This window comes from Stegastes partitus, unplaced genomic scaffold (assembly GCF_000690725.1).
Source record: "Stegastes partitus isolate 25-593 unplaced genomic scaffold, Stegastes_partitus-1.0.2 Scaffold1158, whole genome shotgun sequence".
Lineage (NCBI taxonomy): Eukaryota > Metazoa > Chordata > Actinopteri > Pomacentridae > Stegastes > Stegastes partitus.
In genome coordinates this window covers 181,147-195,937 of record NW_007578889.1, presented here as the reverse complement: position 1 = coordinate 195,937, position 14,791 = coordinate 181,147, and the positions used below count along the sequence as shown (strand labels likewise).

Sequence of the window (14,791 nt, the reverse complement as noted above, 5' to 3'; positions counted from 1 at the left end):
TTTATTCTTTAGGTGCTACATAACTCCCAGGGATTTGTGGAGAGTCTTCATTAGCTGTGGAGTCAGAACCACTCCGTATATAAGATGGCTTCTGACTTTGCACCAAGCTATTGGTTTAACTAGACCTGATGAAGGTCCAGTACCGAAACGTTGCTGTAATAAATTCATGTTTGGAATTAGACAGTGTGCGTGAGTCCATTTTCATACCTGTTCAATGTACTCTTCCCTCTCCTACACACCCGCCTCTTGAAATAGATGTGCAAAGAGTTGCCTTGAGTTGGATCCAATTTACCTGCAATATACCTGTTTTACAGTAAAGCACTTTGTTGTAATGGCTGATATAGAAATAAAATTTATATTATTGTGATAAAAAAAATTCACTTGTGTCTTTTATCACAGACTCATATTAATCATATCTTTGTGCTGATGTATTGTGTTTATTTCTATTTTTATTGTTATTATTATAGCCTTTAGACTTTATTTTAAGCATTTAATCGTTTTTAAAACTTTATCTATTTCCTTGTTCATTTTATTCTCTTTAACCATTAATTTATTTACTTATGTGTTTATGGTTTTACCCTCTATTTTCTTTTATTCCACTTGTTCTTTCCCTTACTCAGATGTGACATTTCATTTTGCTATCTGGTGTGGTTGTACTCATTTATTTTGAGAGTCTTTTACAATGTTCGGATTAAGAGTCCTGAAACAAGTTTTTCAGTTTGTTTTTACAATTGCCGATAGAAACACAGGTCTCAATGTCATTCGGCAGGATGTCCCACTGAGTGGTAGCTTTTACAGAACAAGCTGACTGCCCAAAGGTGGTGCGTCGAAAAGGTATTAAACAGTCACTTGTGGAAGATATCCTTGTGGATTTTATGGATTGTGCCGTGCGATACCAAATAAACTGGAGTAGCAGAGGAGGGGCCAAACCATTTAAAATTTTAAAAACAAGACACGTTTGAAAATAACGTACAATTTTCGAAGCTCAGAAGATAATGCTTATCTAAAATCCTATACTACTACTAATAATAATAATAATAATAATAATGATGATGATGCTCGGCCATCCAGCTCTTTAAGTCAAGTTTATACTATCAGTGACTGCTCTTTAGGCCTCAGGTGCGTTCATGTACAGTAATCATACATTCGTCCTCACATGTATTCATACCCTCCCATTAAAGAAGGAAAAAAACAGCTGTCACTGAAATAAATTCAAATTGACAAAAGTAATAATAAATAAACATTTAATGAAAATCATGACATTGCTTTTGAATTGTGGCTCAACAGAAATATTACAAAAAAAACCCCAAAACAAACAAAAACAAGCATGATGAGACCCGCAAAATACTATTTTGTTGAACAACCCTTTGAGCCAATCACTGCAATCAAGTATTTTCTGTAACTCTCAATCAGACGTCTGCACCCGTTGACAGGTGTTTTGATTTTGGCCCACTGCTCATCAACAAAGTGCTCTGATTTGTCTGAGACAGTTTTCTTTTTTTAAAATTATTCTTTTAAACCACAATTCAAAACCAATGTCTCATTTCACTAAATTATAATTTAGCAAATTTTTATTTATTATTACTTTTTTCAGTTTCTGGATATTTGAGTGACTATTGAGAATTTTGCCTTTTCTTTAATTAATAGAAGGGTATGAATACATTTGAGGTCGCCTCTAGCTGTGGAGCTGTGTTAGAGTGACACCTAGTGGCCAAGCTTTGTGAAGCAACACCTCTACTTCCTGTCCTTTCGCTTCCTCGCTCATTATCCTTAAATAACCTATATACTAATAATTAACACATCCAATATAACTCAACCTGCGAGTTATTTACAATTACCACATTTAAAAAAATAAAAAACGTGGAAAAATGGGTCTTCCGCATACGTCACAGCCAGCCAGCCAATGAGAGCCCGCATTTGCAGAGCTTAGCGCGTGATGCTGAAGAATGTAAATCTATCCGGTGGCTTTTCTCTCAATAATCATGTTGTTCGGGGAAGCAATAATAGGGAGAACCAAAAAGCAGCAGCAGCAGTAGCAGCAGCAGCAACTCGGATGAATGTGAGCCACACATGTGAGCAGATGTCCGGCTGGTGTAGCAGGCTGGTGCCGCTCTCAGGAAACACTGACTGCTCAAAGGGCTGACAAGCAAACCGTGCTCACAAGTGACTGATCCTCCCAGCGAAGGTAAATGACACACACACATGCAGGTGTTATTTCTTCAGTGTTTCTTTCGTTTTGAAGGCTGACTGCAGACAAACAAGCAGCTGCTGGTGTTTGTGGTGATCAACTTAAAGAAAGCGATGTGCTGTCCTCGTGGCCTCTCGGCGCTTCCTCAGTCATGTGTTTTTTCCTCTACTCGGATTGTCGCTCAATTTTATTTATCGTCAGGATAAGAGAGCAGATGCTTTTTTTTTTGCCAAATGTTAATCATTAACATCTGTTTTGAGGTCTTTAACCTCACAGGCAGCAGCAGAACTGAATTGAAAACATTTTGACATACTGGCAAGTGTGAAGTCTGTGTCAAAAGAGATTGAGTTTATCTATTTACTTCAGTCTAGCTTTAAAACAAAATTAGACCTGAATGCTGTGACTTAATCCCAGAGCTGCTCCACAGACTGATTAGTGGCACTAATCACTGTGACTGGAGCACATTTTCTGACCCACAGTCCTGTTGTTGAAGTTTAAGTCCACAGCATCAGTCATGAGTCAAGTTTTGACAATTGGTATTAGAATAAATAAATAAACGCAGCATGCAAATAATGTTCTTTTCTGAATTAGAGAAAAAGTTTATAATCCCATTTGCAGTGCTCCTGTTGTTCAATTTAGCCAATTGTGCGCATGTTTTGAGCAGCTCAACCGGTCACAAATATTTTAACAATTGCAGTAATTCACACCCCTGTTAGGTGTGGCTTTTAAAAGTATTACCATTACACTGAAACTGGCCAGCAGCTATGTCATGACACCTTAAATGCAGCTTCACTGGAATTACATGATACCCCAGATGATAAGAGAAATGTGAGAACAGGCAGACTTGATGCTGGCAGGTCATTCAGAGCAGTAACCGGACACTCGAATGTACACAGCTTCACCATATGTTGTCTAACAAATGGGTTTTAGGCAGCGTAGTAGGACTGACAAGCTGTGATGTTCTGGACGCACGCGTTTGACATCATTTCCCCTAAAATGTCTTGACAACTTTACCAAACCTTTTAGGAAGAGTGGGACAGCGTACCGCAAGCAGCATCAACAGCGTCTTTGACTCTATGCATCATTGATGTGCAAGTCATTACTGATTTGTGATTTCTGGTCTCATAACCACAGCCTATTTATAATCTCCAATACAGCGTGTGCTTGGTTGTTTCATGACTCCCACTCTGTTGTAGAGATGCCGTGTGTTGGAACAACAGATGCTTATTCTTAAAAACAATGCATCGAATTTAATAAAACCTCACATGCTGCATTTAGGTAGTTTTTTCAGTGTATATTTTCTGTCAAGATTTTATTGCAAAAACAAAATGTAGAATTAGATCTTGAGACAAAATTTCTTTGCCGTGTTTAAAACATGCAGTGTTAGTCTAAAACGAGTAAATGCATGAACTAAAACCTCATTGCATGTTTTAATTTTTAGGCATATATGAAAAATGTGTCCTGCTGTAGAGTACAGTTTTATTTTCGGGACTATTTGACACAAATGATTTTCAAATTAATACTGGAAATTCTTGAATTGGAAAAAAAACACATCAACTCAGCTCAAAATCATACACTATATATAACAAAACAAATACATGCTAATGAGTGAGATAGTTCAGGTTTGACATCCCACTGATCCTAGTGTGTGACTTTGTGTAGACATGCTGTAACTGGGACGTCGCGGCGCTGGAGACGGTGTCACCATGAAGGGCGGCGGCTCCAGATGGGCCTTTTCACTGGGCTTCCTGGTGGGGGCCTGCAGCGTGTACTTCTTCCTGCACCAGATGTGGTTTGAGAGAAGCTACCCAGTGCTGTCAGAGACTCAGGAAAAAGCCACGGTGGTAGGCTCACTTCCAACTCCATCCAGTTGGAAGAAGGAAGGATCTGCTCTCATCAACCTCCTCCGCCTTAACCGTGCAGGTGCTTTACACTCTACAGATAGAACCATCCAGTGTGCATGAAATGACAGAAGTATTTCAATGAATATTACCATCCATATGTTTGTAGTACAGAAAAACCTTTATGAACTAATGGAATTCGACATCAAATCTGCATTATTCATAAGAGAAGCTAATTGATTTCCATCCATCCATTATCTATACACCACTTAATCCTCACTAGGGTCGCGGGGGGCTGGAGTCTATCCCAGCTGAGTTAGGGCGAAGGCAGAGGACACCCTGGACAGGTCGCCAGTCTATCACAGGGCTAGCTAATTGATTTTTCAAAATAAAACACTGTTTGATGCTGAACACTGAAAGATTCTAAATAAGTAAAAAATAACCTGTTCTACTGAAATCACAGCAGCAACTCAGACGTGATGTTTATTTGGTGAATGATGCAGCAGAGGCCAACTCATAACCCTTTAATGTGCAGTATCTGCCCGTAAGCACTTAGCTGGCTAGGATAGAGCAATGATAGTGATGGATGATTGTACAGACGTATTTCTGTAATTTACATGATAGTATAGTGAGCTTTTAAAGGTTCTTAATGGTGGCGATGGGGACGTGGGAGAAGTCCTGTGGCACACTGTAAGACACTGACATGATGAGCACATAAGATGCATAATGTTTAGCATGGCTGCTTAGATTATTCTGAAAGTAACCAAAGAGAAAAAATGGACAGAGAGGCCAAGAAAGGAAGAATTAGAGGAGGGAGCTGATTGTGTGCCCTGCATGCCTTTACTCTTGCTACGTTGCTTTGTAACTGACTTGTTTCTAGACAGGCTGGTGTCGTGGATATACTGCCATGACTCCTAAAACATCAGATAATAAAATGAGCACTTTACTGATAAAAAAAGTAAGTGTTGGTAAAAACTAAAATTTTAAAGAGAGAGACAGAATTTGTCCAGCATTTCCCTCTCACCCAGAGAAGAAGAATGGCAGCTGGTCTACAACATGATGACGAAGAACACAAAACTCTACTTTCAGCTGGATCAGAGCAAATAGTATGGAGCTAAAAGAGAGACAGTGATAGGTAGATAGATAGATAGATTTACTCTATTTACAAGTAGCAGCATCAGTGAGGTGATGTAGCAGCAGATATATATACATTTAAAGAGCACAGTGCCTGGTGACACATGTTAACGTGAATGTTGAACTGGAACTTGAACAGCAGTGATCAGTCATTGTTTGTGGTTGTTCAGGAGTCTGATGGCCTGAGGAAAGAAACTGTTTGTCATTGTTGTGGTCCTTGACTTCACGCTCCCGTACCGCCTCCCTGACAGCAGCGGTGTGAAGAGTGTGTACTGTGGGTGTGTGTGGTCAAAATAATTTTTTTAGATGACAATTTTTTTTTCCCAATGACAGCTAGTACTGTCTCTCTTTTAGCCCCATAAAATAGCCTCTAATGGTTTCGATCTGTTGCAAGGTTTCCAAGCAGTGTAAGAAGCACTTTCCTTAGGCAAAAACTGCTCCCTATAGATGAGAAGGAAACCGTCTAAGTGGACCTGCAGCCTCGTCGACATTCCATCAGTTGACCAAGGAGCCTCTTCAGACTGAAACTATGTACCTGAGGTGGCCTTAAGTCCCTTTCTGCTACCTTTCTTGTGTAATAGACACGTCTCACATGACTGAACCACTGGTCAGCCTAACCTAAAAAAAAAAAAACATAGACATAGACACTAGACATACAAGCAACTGTTCACTAGCACATGATGAACATATAATATTTAGCTTAAAATTGGTTATACTTTGAAACTACTTAAAGATCCACTGTGGTGAAAATCATCATTTTTCTATTGTTGACGGGCCCATTTGGTGTTTTTAAAATGCTAGAAGACATATTATAAGCAAAATAAATGACCATGGCGAATCGCTTTGTCCGTGAGGCTGCAGTGTAACGACGACGGTCTCATAAACGTGGATTCACACTGAAGAGGTTTCATATCCAAACAACAAGTCTAGAAAAAAACCAACCCTGTCAGTTTGCAGGTGGGACTTTCCGTATCATTATTATTATTATTCTTATGAATCAGTTTCTCATGAGAAAAGCTACATTTCAGCCATTTTAATGCAGGAATGGATTATTTTTCACAGAGTTGAGTTTTTAAGGGTTTAATCAGTGACTGGGGAGAAACTTTAATTACCACTAAGTGTACTATATTATATGTATATATCACTTTACTACCTTGACAGAATGTGTGTTTAAATAATAATGTAGCTTTCAATCAGTATTATTGTAATGAAAAAGTTATGCCGCACTTTATTTTCTCATTTCATTTAGTCTATTTATTATTATGTTTTTTGTCTTTTGCTGTATCCTCGTAATGTGTTGAGGCACTTGGATGTAGTCGTACATATTTTGGGTAGTATTTTTTTTCAAGTTCTTAGCATATTTATATATTGAGAGAAAAGGGGGTGGCTAATGAGCAACTGTTTGAAAGTTTGCAAAATGCAGTTAAAGGGGGACAAACACAAGAAGAATGTAAAAGTAAGTCAATTGGACATGTGGATGTTCTGGTGACGTGTACCAGGATAGTGTGGTGTTCGTGGTAGAATCCCACATACAGTAGTTCTGTTGCACTCCAGATAACATTGTTATGTATTGTACTGTATCCCTCCAGACGAAGACGGCCGGGTGGCGGATGTGTTGTACAAGAAGGTACGTGTTCTCTGTTGGGTGATGACGGGGCCGGCTAACCTGCAGAGCAAAGCCCGCCACGTCAAGGCCACCTGGAGTCGGCACTGCAACTTAGTTCTGTTCATGAGCTCGGTGGAGGACCCCGCCTTTCCCACTGTAGGTCTGGGCACCAAGGAGGGCCGCGATCAGCTCTACTGGAAGACCATCCGGGCCTTCCATTATGTCTACGAACACCACCGGGATGAAGCGGACTGGTTCCTAAAAGCAGATGACGATACCTATGTGGTGGTGGACAACTTGCGCTGGATTCTGTCAAATCACACCTCTGAAGAACCCATCTATTTTGGGAAACGCTTCAAGCCTTATAGCAAACAAGGATACATGAGCGGGGGGGCGGGCTATGTGCTCAGCAAAGAAGCCCTCAAGAGATTCGTGGAGGGTTTTCGGACCAAGGTTTGCACCCACACCACCCCTGTAGAAGACCTAGCGCTGGGGCAGTGTTTGGAGAAGATGGGCGTTGTGGCTGGGGACTCCAGAGATACTTTGCTTCGAGAAACATTTCATCCGTTTGTGCCCGAACACCATCTGACCAGCAAGTTCTCCAAGAACTTCTGGTACTGGAGCTATTGTTACTACCCAATTGTTGAGGCAAGTCCCTTCATATGTGTTTTACTTGTGGGTTATTCACGTATTTAATAGTATACGATATAAAGTAACTTGCTTAAAGAAAAGAAGGTAAAATGTAAAGAAGTCAACGTGCTCAAGCTTGAGTCCCTATTGCAAGACAATTTAATTTCCAGAGTTCAGGCAGACAGTATTAGAAATGGGCAAGTCAGTCACTTAGAAAGACGTGCTGTGGAGAGACTAAATGTCAGTTTTCAAATCCAGAGTGCACGTCTACCGTTCAGGGGAGAGAATTCTTTCATTTGACATGTAAAGCAGGAGCTTTTTTTCTAACTGAAAGTGAGTAGTGTATACTACACTGGATGATGCTTTAAATGACTAATCAGAGGAATAACAACTAAATGAATGAACATGCGAGTATCTGGCACATTCAGACTCTGCACCTGACCCCTGCATACAATGAGTAAATTGAAACAGAGGGAGTTTATTTTAAAGGAGATGATTGCAGCACAAACAATGTCCTGTCAACAAAAGGAAAATTGGTCAATTTGTTGCCGTCGATGCAGCTAATTTATCGTCCTTTGCAATTAAAATGAGACGGATTCATTACTGATCCTGTCACACGCAGTATACGGAGCCGCTTTGTTCCTGGTCTTTGACAGGGTAACAAGAAAACAAACTCACTTTTAATATTAAAGTAATTATGTTTTTATCAGACTGTATAAATGGCGCTTTGTGGTTTCAGAACTCGCAACATGTGACGACTCATAAAAAATTAATGAGCGCCGTTTCTCTTAGTAATTTCTTTGTTGAGAGATCTAAGTTATTCCTTTGCGCCACACACCTCCTTTGTTGCTCAAAAACTATAATTAACACTGAAAACAGCCTCATTGTTACACTGGAAAGCAGTTCTTATAATGGTGAGAGTACAAGTACTGTACTTTATCTTCATTATAGCCCCATACTGTGACCCTTGTCCAAAAATTAATGACCGTTTCACACAGTTCCCCGCAAAGTGCTTTTCAGTTTTTCTACTGAAGTTACTGCAAAGATGGTTCATTTTAGCACGACTATGTAACACCTGGTTCTACCTCTGATTTCAATGCAGACATAACATCACATCAGTTGCCGGCACAGCAGCTGACACGCTCAAACTTCCTCTCTGAGCAACGTTGCGGTAATTTAAAAAAAATCTTTTCGCGGTGCAGAGCTGCAACGTGGAAATGTCTCTGAACGTGACCGCAGGTTAACATGTCGTGTTAATGTGCTGCATTTCAGTCACTGTTTCGACTGCACTTTATTTTTCACCACCGATGGGGAAACTCACTTGTTGCAGCTGTACAAATACAGGAAAGGGCACAAAAAAGAGAACAAATAAACTATAAATAGGAAGAGCTGAGAAATACAATACAGTAGAGCTACACACACACACACTATATACACTATAGATCCATCCAATAGATGCTATGATTTAAATCAGATTTTTTATCAAGTGGTAAACTTAATAATTTAGGGTCCTTATAAAAGTGAAATTCATCGTGTCCACGCTTCACAACATTGATATCATATTTAGAGGGAATCATGTTGGTTAGAAAAGTGTTCCTCCTTTCTGTCTGGTTCTTTAACTGAATGTTGTCTTTCAAACTTTAACTTGAGCGGTTAACATTTAAAATCACCTGCCGAGTATTGTGCAGCTCTCCCTTGTGCTGCCAAAACAGCTCTGATCTGTCAAAGCTTCCCAAAACCTCTGAAGGTGTCCTGTGGTACCAAGACGTACGTAGCAGATGCTATAAGTCCTGTGAAGTAAAACCTCCATCCACATTTCCAGTGCTTCCTACAGATGCTCTAGTGAACTGAGATCTGGGTAATTTAGAGGCCAAGTCAACACTTTGTTCCCCCGACCATTCTTGAACAATTTCTGCTGAGTGACAAATAGTCTTGCTGAAAGGGGCCATCAGGGAATACTGTTACTATGAAGAGGTGTGTGTGGTCTGATTCGACATCAGTTGTAAACATGAAATACGTAGCATTGCTGGCTTCATCAGTCTGTTAAGGTGGTGGCATTGTGACATTCAGTCATTAAAATAGCCAGACGGCTTTGTTCAGTTCAGAGCTCGACCTGAGGACAGCTGCTATCGAACAAATAATTCGACTGCAGCTGATTAACTGTGTTTAACAGCTCACCTGTCTAAAGGTAAAGAAAAGCCACGGTGTGACTTGCAGTTGGGTTCTGTCCCAGACTGACATTGTCTCTATGTGAGAAATAATTTAGAATTACGAATAATTAATGCAGTTACCGGAGCTGTTGTTCTACGTGCATGAATGCCAGCTGTTGTCTCACTTTGGAAACACGTATAGGGATCCTGCTGCTGTCTGATCTTTGATAGAGTCAGAGGAAAGACTCCTAGAAACAGCTGAAAGCAACAAGCTCCTGCTCATGCTTTAAAAAAAAACAAAAATCACATTACAGCAAAAATAAATTAGAAAGGCGTTTTGTGGTTTTTTGCAGCAAATTGTGTCTTTTGCTCTCGGTGATGTTTTGGGACCAATATTACTGTCACTTGTGTGTGTCTGTCTGATAATGCGATGGCAGTTATGCAGAAATGCTACTAAGTCCAGCCTCGCAAGATTGCTGTTCCAAATTTTCCGTAAATGTGCGCTGGGTGTTCGTTCAGACAAGAAGTTGAAACGCTCAGTCGCTGTCAGATTAATGGAAAGGAGTTCATATCTGAAAGGGGATGATGTGTAGGTTGGCAGTACATGTGAACGTAATATTCACATGAATGCAAGGTTTGGCGGCAGAACGTTGCCCACACTGCTTTCGCCAACTTGCCTTCTTCCCGTAGCGCATCCTGTTGCCATCTCTTCTGGTAACGATGCACATACACCAGGCCGTATACATGAAAACATGGCTAATCAGACCAGGCCATCTTCTTTCATTGCATTATTCAAGGAACTTTATTTGTCATGCTAGCTCACATCCACGTTATGAAATTTGTACTCTGGTCCTGTTTTTTTTTTTTTTTTTTTCTTAAAAGAAAAAGCCTAATAAATAATAAGTATAATAAAACAAGAGCAAAATATAAGTAAAATACAGCAATAGAGTTTGGTAAAAAAAAATATAATGGTCCAGTTCTGACGCTCATTTGCCAATTGTCGGTGCTTTCAGTGGCAGGCAGGTGTTAACCTCGGCAGTCTGGCCAATTTGCGGCGACGAGCAAAGAGCTCGGGCTGGGATGTGATTTCTGCTGTAAGGTTTTCAGCTATTTGTGTTACGGTAGCTCTTGTGCAGGCTCGGACTGCGTGGGCCACATATCAATGAGCTGTGGGTGTCCGTGACCCTGTGCGTGGTTCACAAGATGTCCTTCTTTGGACCACTTTTGGTTAGTGTGAACCAGTGCATACAGGGAAAACCCAACAAGACTGGCTGTTGTGGAGATGCTCTGACCCAGTCGACCAGCCTTTACAATTTGTGTAGCTGCTCAGATCCTTGTGCTGCACATTTTTTACTGCTTCCAACACATCAACTTTCAGAATTGACTGTTCACTTGCTGCCTGATACATCCCACAACAAGACGTTATTTACATCACCTGTCAGTGCTGATAATGTTGTGGCTGATCAATACTAAACTTCCAGCATGTTGTTTTTTTCTTTTTTTTTCTTGGCTTTTATTCTATGCTGTGTGCGTTTTACATGCGTGATCTGTGTGTTTTTTTTAATCCCTAGGGTCCACAGTGCTGCTCAGATCTGGCAGTGTCATTCCATTACGTGGAAGCAGAGCTGATGTACGAGCTGGAATACTACACCTACCACCTGAGAGCGTATGGCTACTTGCCACGCTACCCCCCCTCCCTACGCCAGCGTCTGAACCTCAGCCCAGTCTCGCAGACGACCACGACGCTGGGACTTAAAGCAGTTCAGGAGGAGATGGACGGAAGGAGTCGCACAGCTGCTAACTTTTCTGTTAGTAAAAACCAAACCAAAGAGGAGAAGGAGCCAGAGAAGGACAACCTTATCTCAAAGCTCACTGAGAACAGGACTGTAGTCGCACATCACTGATTCGCTGTGCTGCAGTTCAGCTGAGGTTGAACATGTTTTAACTGTGTCTGTTCTACATTAGAATCTACATTTGGACACTTGTGGCTACTTTCACTCTGTGATAGGAGCTGCAGTAGAAAGCACAGACCGTTGCAGAGAAGTCTGTTACTGGTATATTGGTTAACGAGACTTTTCTTCTGACAGAGTTTCATTGAACTAATCACAGTTTATTCCAGCCAGTGTCACGCTTTCCACCCTCCCAGTGTGAATGGTCAAAACTTGAATATGATTCAGTGGTAGCTACATGTGACGTCGCTATTTTTAGACAACAAACACTTGATTTAGCTCGATTGTTTCTTGACATCATCAGCGTTTGGATTTAAGGTGGACTCTGGACACGACTACAGTGTGTCTGGAGTATCACCCAATCTGCAGTGAGATACAGTGTTAGATGTATGGAATGATTTCAGAATTTGTTTTATTATTTTAACCACTTTCATTTTTCATCAAATGGAGCACAGCAACATGTGGCATAACTTTAATATATTTACCCTTCATAACTTTGATATATTTAGCCTTTTTACTTTATGACCACCTTGATTTTCTAATGTGATTTTTTTATTTTTTATTTTTTGGAAGAAAAAAAAACGCAAACTTTTTAATTGCTTTAATCTTTTTTAAGTCTATGTCTTTGTTTGTGTTTTGCCTTTTTTAATTTCCTTTTTGATGTATTTGCAGCCCGATTATTAATGCAGACTTTAAATCCAGGGCCAGCAGTGATGCAGTGTTTGTTTCAGGAATAAAAGCAACAAAACTGTGCCGTGAAAATGTCATTTCTTTTTACCTTTGACTGACGTGAAATGCTTTGACGTAGGAGTGTGTACTTGAAACCCCGTGTGCTTCTCTTTGAGAACTCTACTGATGAACACAGCACAAAACTCCAACCAATCCCTCTTGTCAAACCATTTTATATAACCCAACAGTGTGACTGAATATTACCGTCTCCACTGGAGCCGAGCTTGAAGAATCACTCAGACAGCTATGGGGAAAATGCACCAATGTTTAAGTGAATAAATTATGTATAAAAATTATGTTTATTTTGAACTTTGAAGGAAAAGAATAACATGATAAAGAAATAGAATTTATCACATGTAATTATGCTTCGTCTTCAGATAAAACAAATACAATCTGCGTGGTTTACGGTCGTGTTCATAATCCAGTTGGCACGTGTACAGTGTGAATCACGTCTGTTTAGTCGTTTCCATCAGATATTTAGTTGGTTGTTTCTCTGTGATCTGCTGTCATCGTGGCAACACGACAGTTGTTTCAGCAGGAACGTCTACAGCCCCTGAAGTAACCTGCAACAAAACACATGCACAGCTTATAAGCGATATTCCTCGTGCATTTTACGTGTGTGAAATCAATCATCATGTGCACGGTAAAATGAAGTCCAACTACAGATGTACTTCTTAGAAATGAGAAGCACACGGAGTCAGTAAACCTGATCAGCAGAAAACCTTCAGAAGCTCTACAGTCTGATACAGTTTTATTCTATATTAGACAGGTTAAGTGGTAGTTCTATTTTTCTAAGCAGTGGAGACCTGGTGATGCTCCATCTGCCGAGTGAACAAGAAGAAGAGGCACTCACCTCAGTCTGCACTTGTTGAAAAAGACGCCTCTCCTGTCTGGATACTCTCTCCTCCAGGGACCATTATCTGTGAGAGCAGAGATTACATCAAAGTCCCGTATAGCTATATTGTCCATATGACAAATGCCAGAAAATGTGAACGAGAGCACACACTCAAAACAATCCTACTTGGGTATTTGACACACTCACCAGACTCCGAGTTTCTCCTTCCCATAAGACCAACAAAGATGTCATGCATTTCTCCTAACAGAAAGAATAACAACAACAATGTAGTATTTTATGACAAATTCAAATGCTTTAAAGAAAGCAATCACTTAATCACGTTAGTAAATGACAAAGGTCTTACTCTTTTGTGGCGACTGTACAGCATTTTCCTCTGAAAAATAACAACATAAAAGGAATGTTTGTGAAAAAGAAATCACAGGAGCTTTGAAGAACACAAATTCATATAAGAACGACTGTGAACACATTATTAATTCTAAAAAGGGGCCAGAATTTGCAACATATAGTGTTTTCGTTAGTTTATCACTATTAATATTACTGCTAATATTAGTAATGGAAACTTCTTCATGTCATCAGTGGGGTACGCTGGTGAAATAAAGACTCACCGGCATTTCTTCTGCCCATCAGACCCACAAAGCTGTCGTAATCCAAGTCGCTGTACCGCTTCAGAATGTTCCGCTTGAGGTTGTCCATGCCAACCGTCTGCTGCAATTATGAGAAGAAGAAAAAAAAAAACAGTTTCTTTGAATATCAGATATTCTGAAAATCCGGTTCGTTATTACGGGAAAACCTACGTCTGAAGTTGATCTGCGCGATCCGGACTCTTCGCATCTTGACTGGCTGCAGCGAAGTTTCATGATGAGGAACAAAGTCACCAGGAGAAAACCTGTTCTCATTTTCTCAGCACCGCCTGTGTGGTAGTATTTACAGTTATTTATTTTATTTTATTTTTTTTAGGTTGATTCTTTAACTACATGGCAATTTTATAAGGAAACCATTTGTACCTGTTGCGCATAACTGGTGCGTAACTGGTGCGTAAAAACGCACCGTTTAAGGCTTACAAAGATATCCATATTGAATTTTTTTTTTTTTTTTAATCAAAAGCAGCAAACTTGTTTTGATTACATATATCTACCCAAGACAGAAAGAAAATACACAGACAGTCTTTCCACAAAGTATTCTTGCGTTTCCTTACCAAATAGCCACGGCAAAACTTTAAATCCACTTCTTCAAACATCAAGTTGAAAACAAATAGAAACGTTAACATTTTAAATGTGCATTTTCTTTATCCTTACCTGTCTTCTGTCGAGCAGAAAATGTAGTAAAGGACTCAGCTGCGTGTGCCCGAGTGAAGAGTGGAGTGGAAACAGATAGATCCTGCAGCGAGATCCAGTCTGGATAAATGAGGCGTCCACGCTTTGGGGGTAATAAATAATCGCTGGATACCTGCGTAGCGCCAATCAGCAGCTGGAGCGTAGGTGGGGTATCGGGTCTTATATCACGTTGTACTGAAGACTACGCAGAGTCCTCATTGATGGTCATGATGCTGCTGAGAGCTTTTGCCCCCCCTTCCCCCCCATCAAACACGCACACACGCCATAAAAAAATAAAATAAAAGTCCAGGCTACGTGACGAGGATAAAGGTTGGACTCAATACCATGTCTGATGATAACTGGGATTTTTTTCTTAAAGACTCTAATCTTAGTTG

The 14,791-nt window shown here is 40.2% G+C and overlaps 2 protein-coding genes across 2 annotated transcripts; one reads left to right on the top strand and one right to left on the bottom strand.

Annotated features, from left to right (window-relative positions):
* Positions 1–1,944: 1,944 nt before the first annotated feature.
* On the top strand, positions 1,945–12,260 carry c1galt1la (core 1 synthase, glycoprotein-N-acetylgalactosamine 3-beta-galactosyltransferase 1, like a). The gene is made up of 4 exons (XM_008296864.1): positions 1,945–2,185; positions 3,851–4,111; positions 6,753–7,417; positions 11,121–12,260. The coding sequence occupies exons 2-4, from the start codon at positions 3,895–3,897 to the stop codon at positions 11,451–11,453; spliced, it is 1,215 nt and encodes a 404-aa protein (XP_008295086.1). The 5' UTR covers positions 1,945–2,185; positions 3,851–3,894; the 3' UTR covers positions 11,454–12,260.
* A 274-nt stretch (positions 12,261–12,534) lies between these two features.
* On the bottom strand, positions 12,535–14,449 carry tac3a (tachykinin precursor 3a). Its single transcript, XM_008296863.1, has 7 exons — positions 14,379–14,449; positions 13,878–13,993; positions 13,689–13,788; positions 13,427–13,456; positions 13,270–13,323; positions 13,081–13,147; positions 12,535–12,790 (listed from the first exon to the last, which is right to left on the bottom strand). Exons 2-7 carry the CDS (start codon positions 13,977–13,979, stop codon positions 12,772–12,774), a joined length of 372 nt encoding a protein of 123 aa, XP_008295085.1. The 5' UTR covers positions 13,980–13,993; positions 14,379–14,449; the 3' UTR covers positions 12,535–12,771.
* Between the last annotated feature and the right edge of the window lie 342 nt (positions 14,450–14,791).

Excerpts from the sequence above, each read along its gene's own strand:
- c1galt1la (XM_008296864.1), top strand. The coding sequence starts at position 3,895 with ATGAAGGGCGGCGGCTCCAGATGGGCCTTTTCACTGGGCTTCCTGGTG. Across the intron at positions 4,112-6,752 it reads CCTCCGCCTTAACCGTGCAG|ACGAAGACGGCCGGGTGGCG; the intron begins GTGCTTTACACT and ends GTATCCCTCCAG. Across the intron at positions 7,418-11,120 it reads GTTACTACCCAATTGTTGAG|GGTCCACAGTGCTGCTCAGA; the intron begins GCAAGTCCCTTC and ends TTTAATCCCTAG.
- tac3a (XM_008296863.1), bottom strand. The coding sequence starts at position 13,979 with ATGAGAACAGGTTTTCTCCTGGTGACTTTGTTCCTCATCATGAAACTT. Across the intron at positions 13,324-13,426 it reads TGTACAGTCGCCACAAAAGA|GAGAAATGCATGACATCTTT; the intron begins GTAAGACCTTTG and ends TCTTTCTGTTAG. Across the intron at positions 13,148-13,269 it reads AAGGAGAAACTCGGAGTCTG|ATAATGGTCCCTGGAGGAGA; the intron begins GTGAGTGTGTCA and ends CTGCTCTCACAG.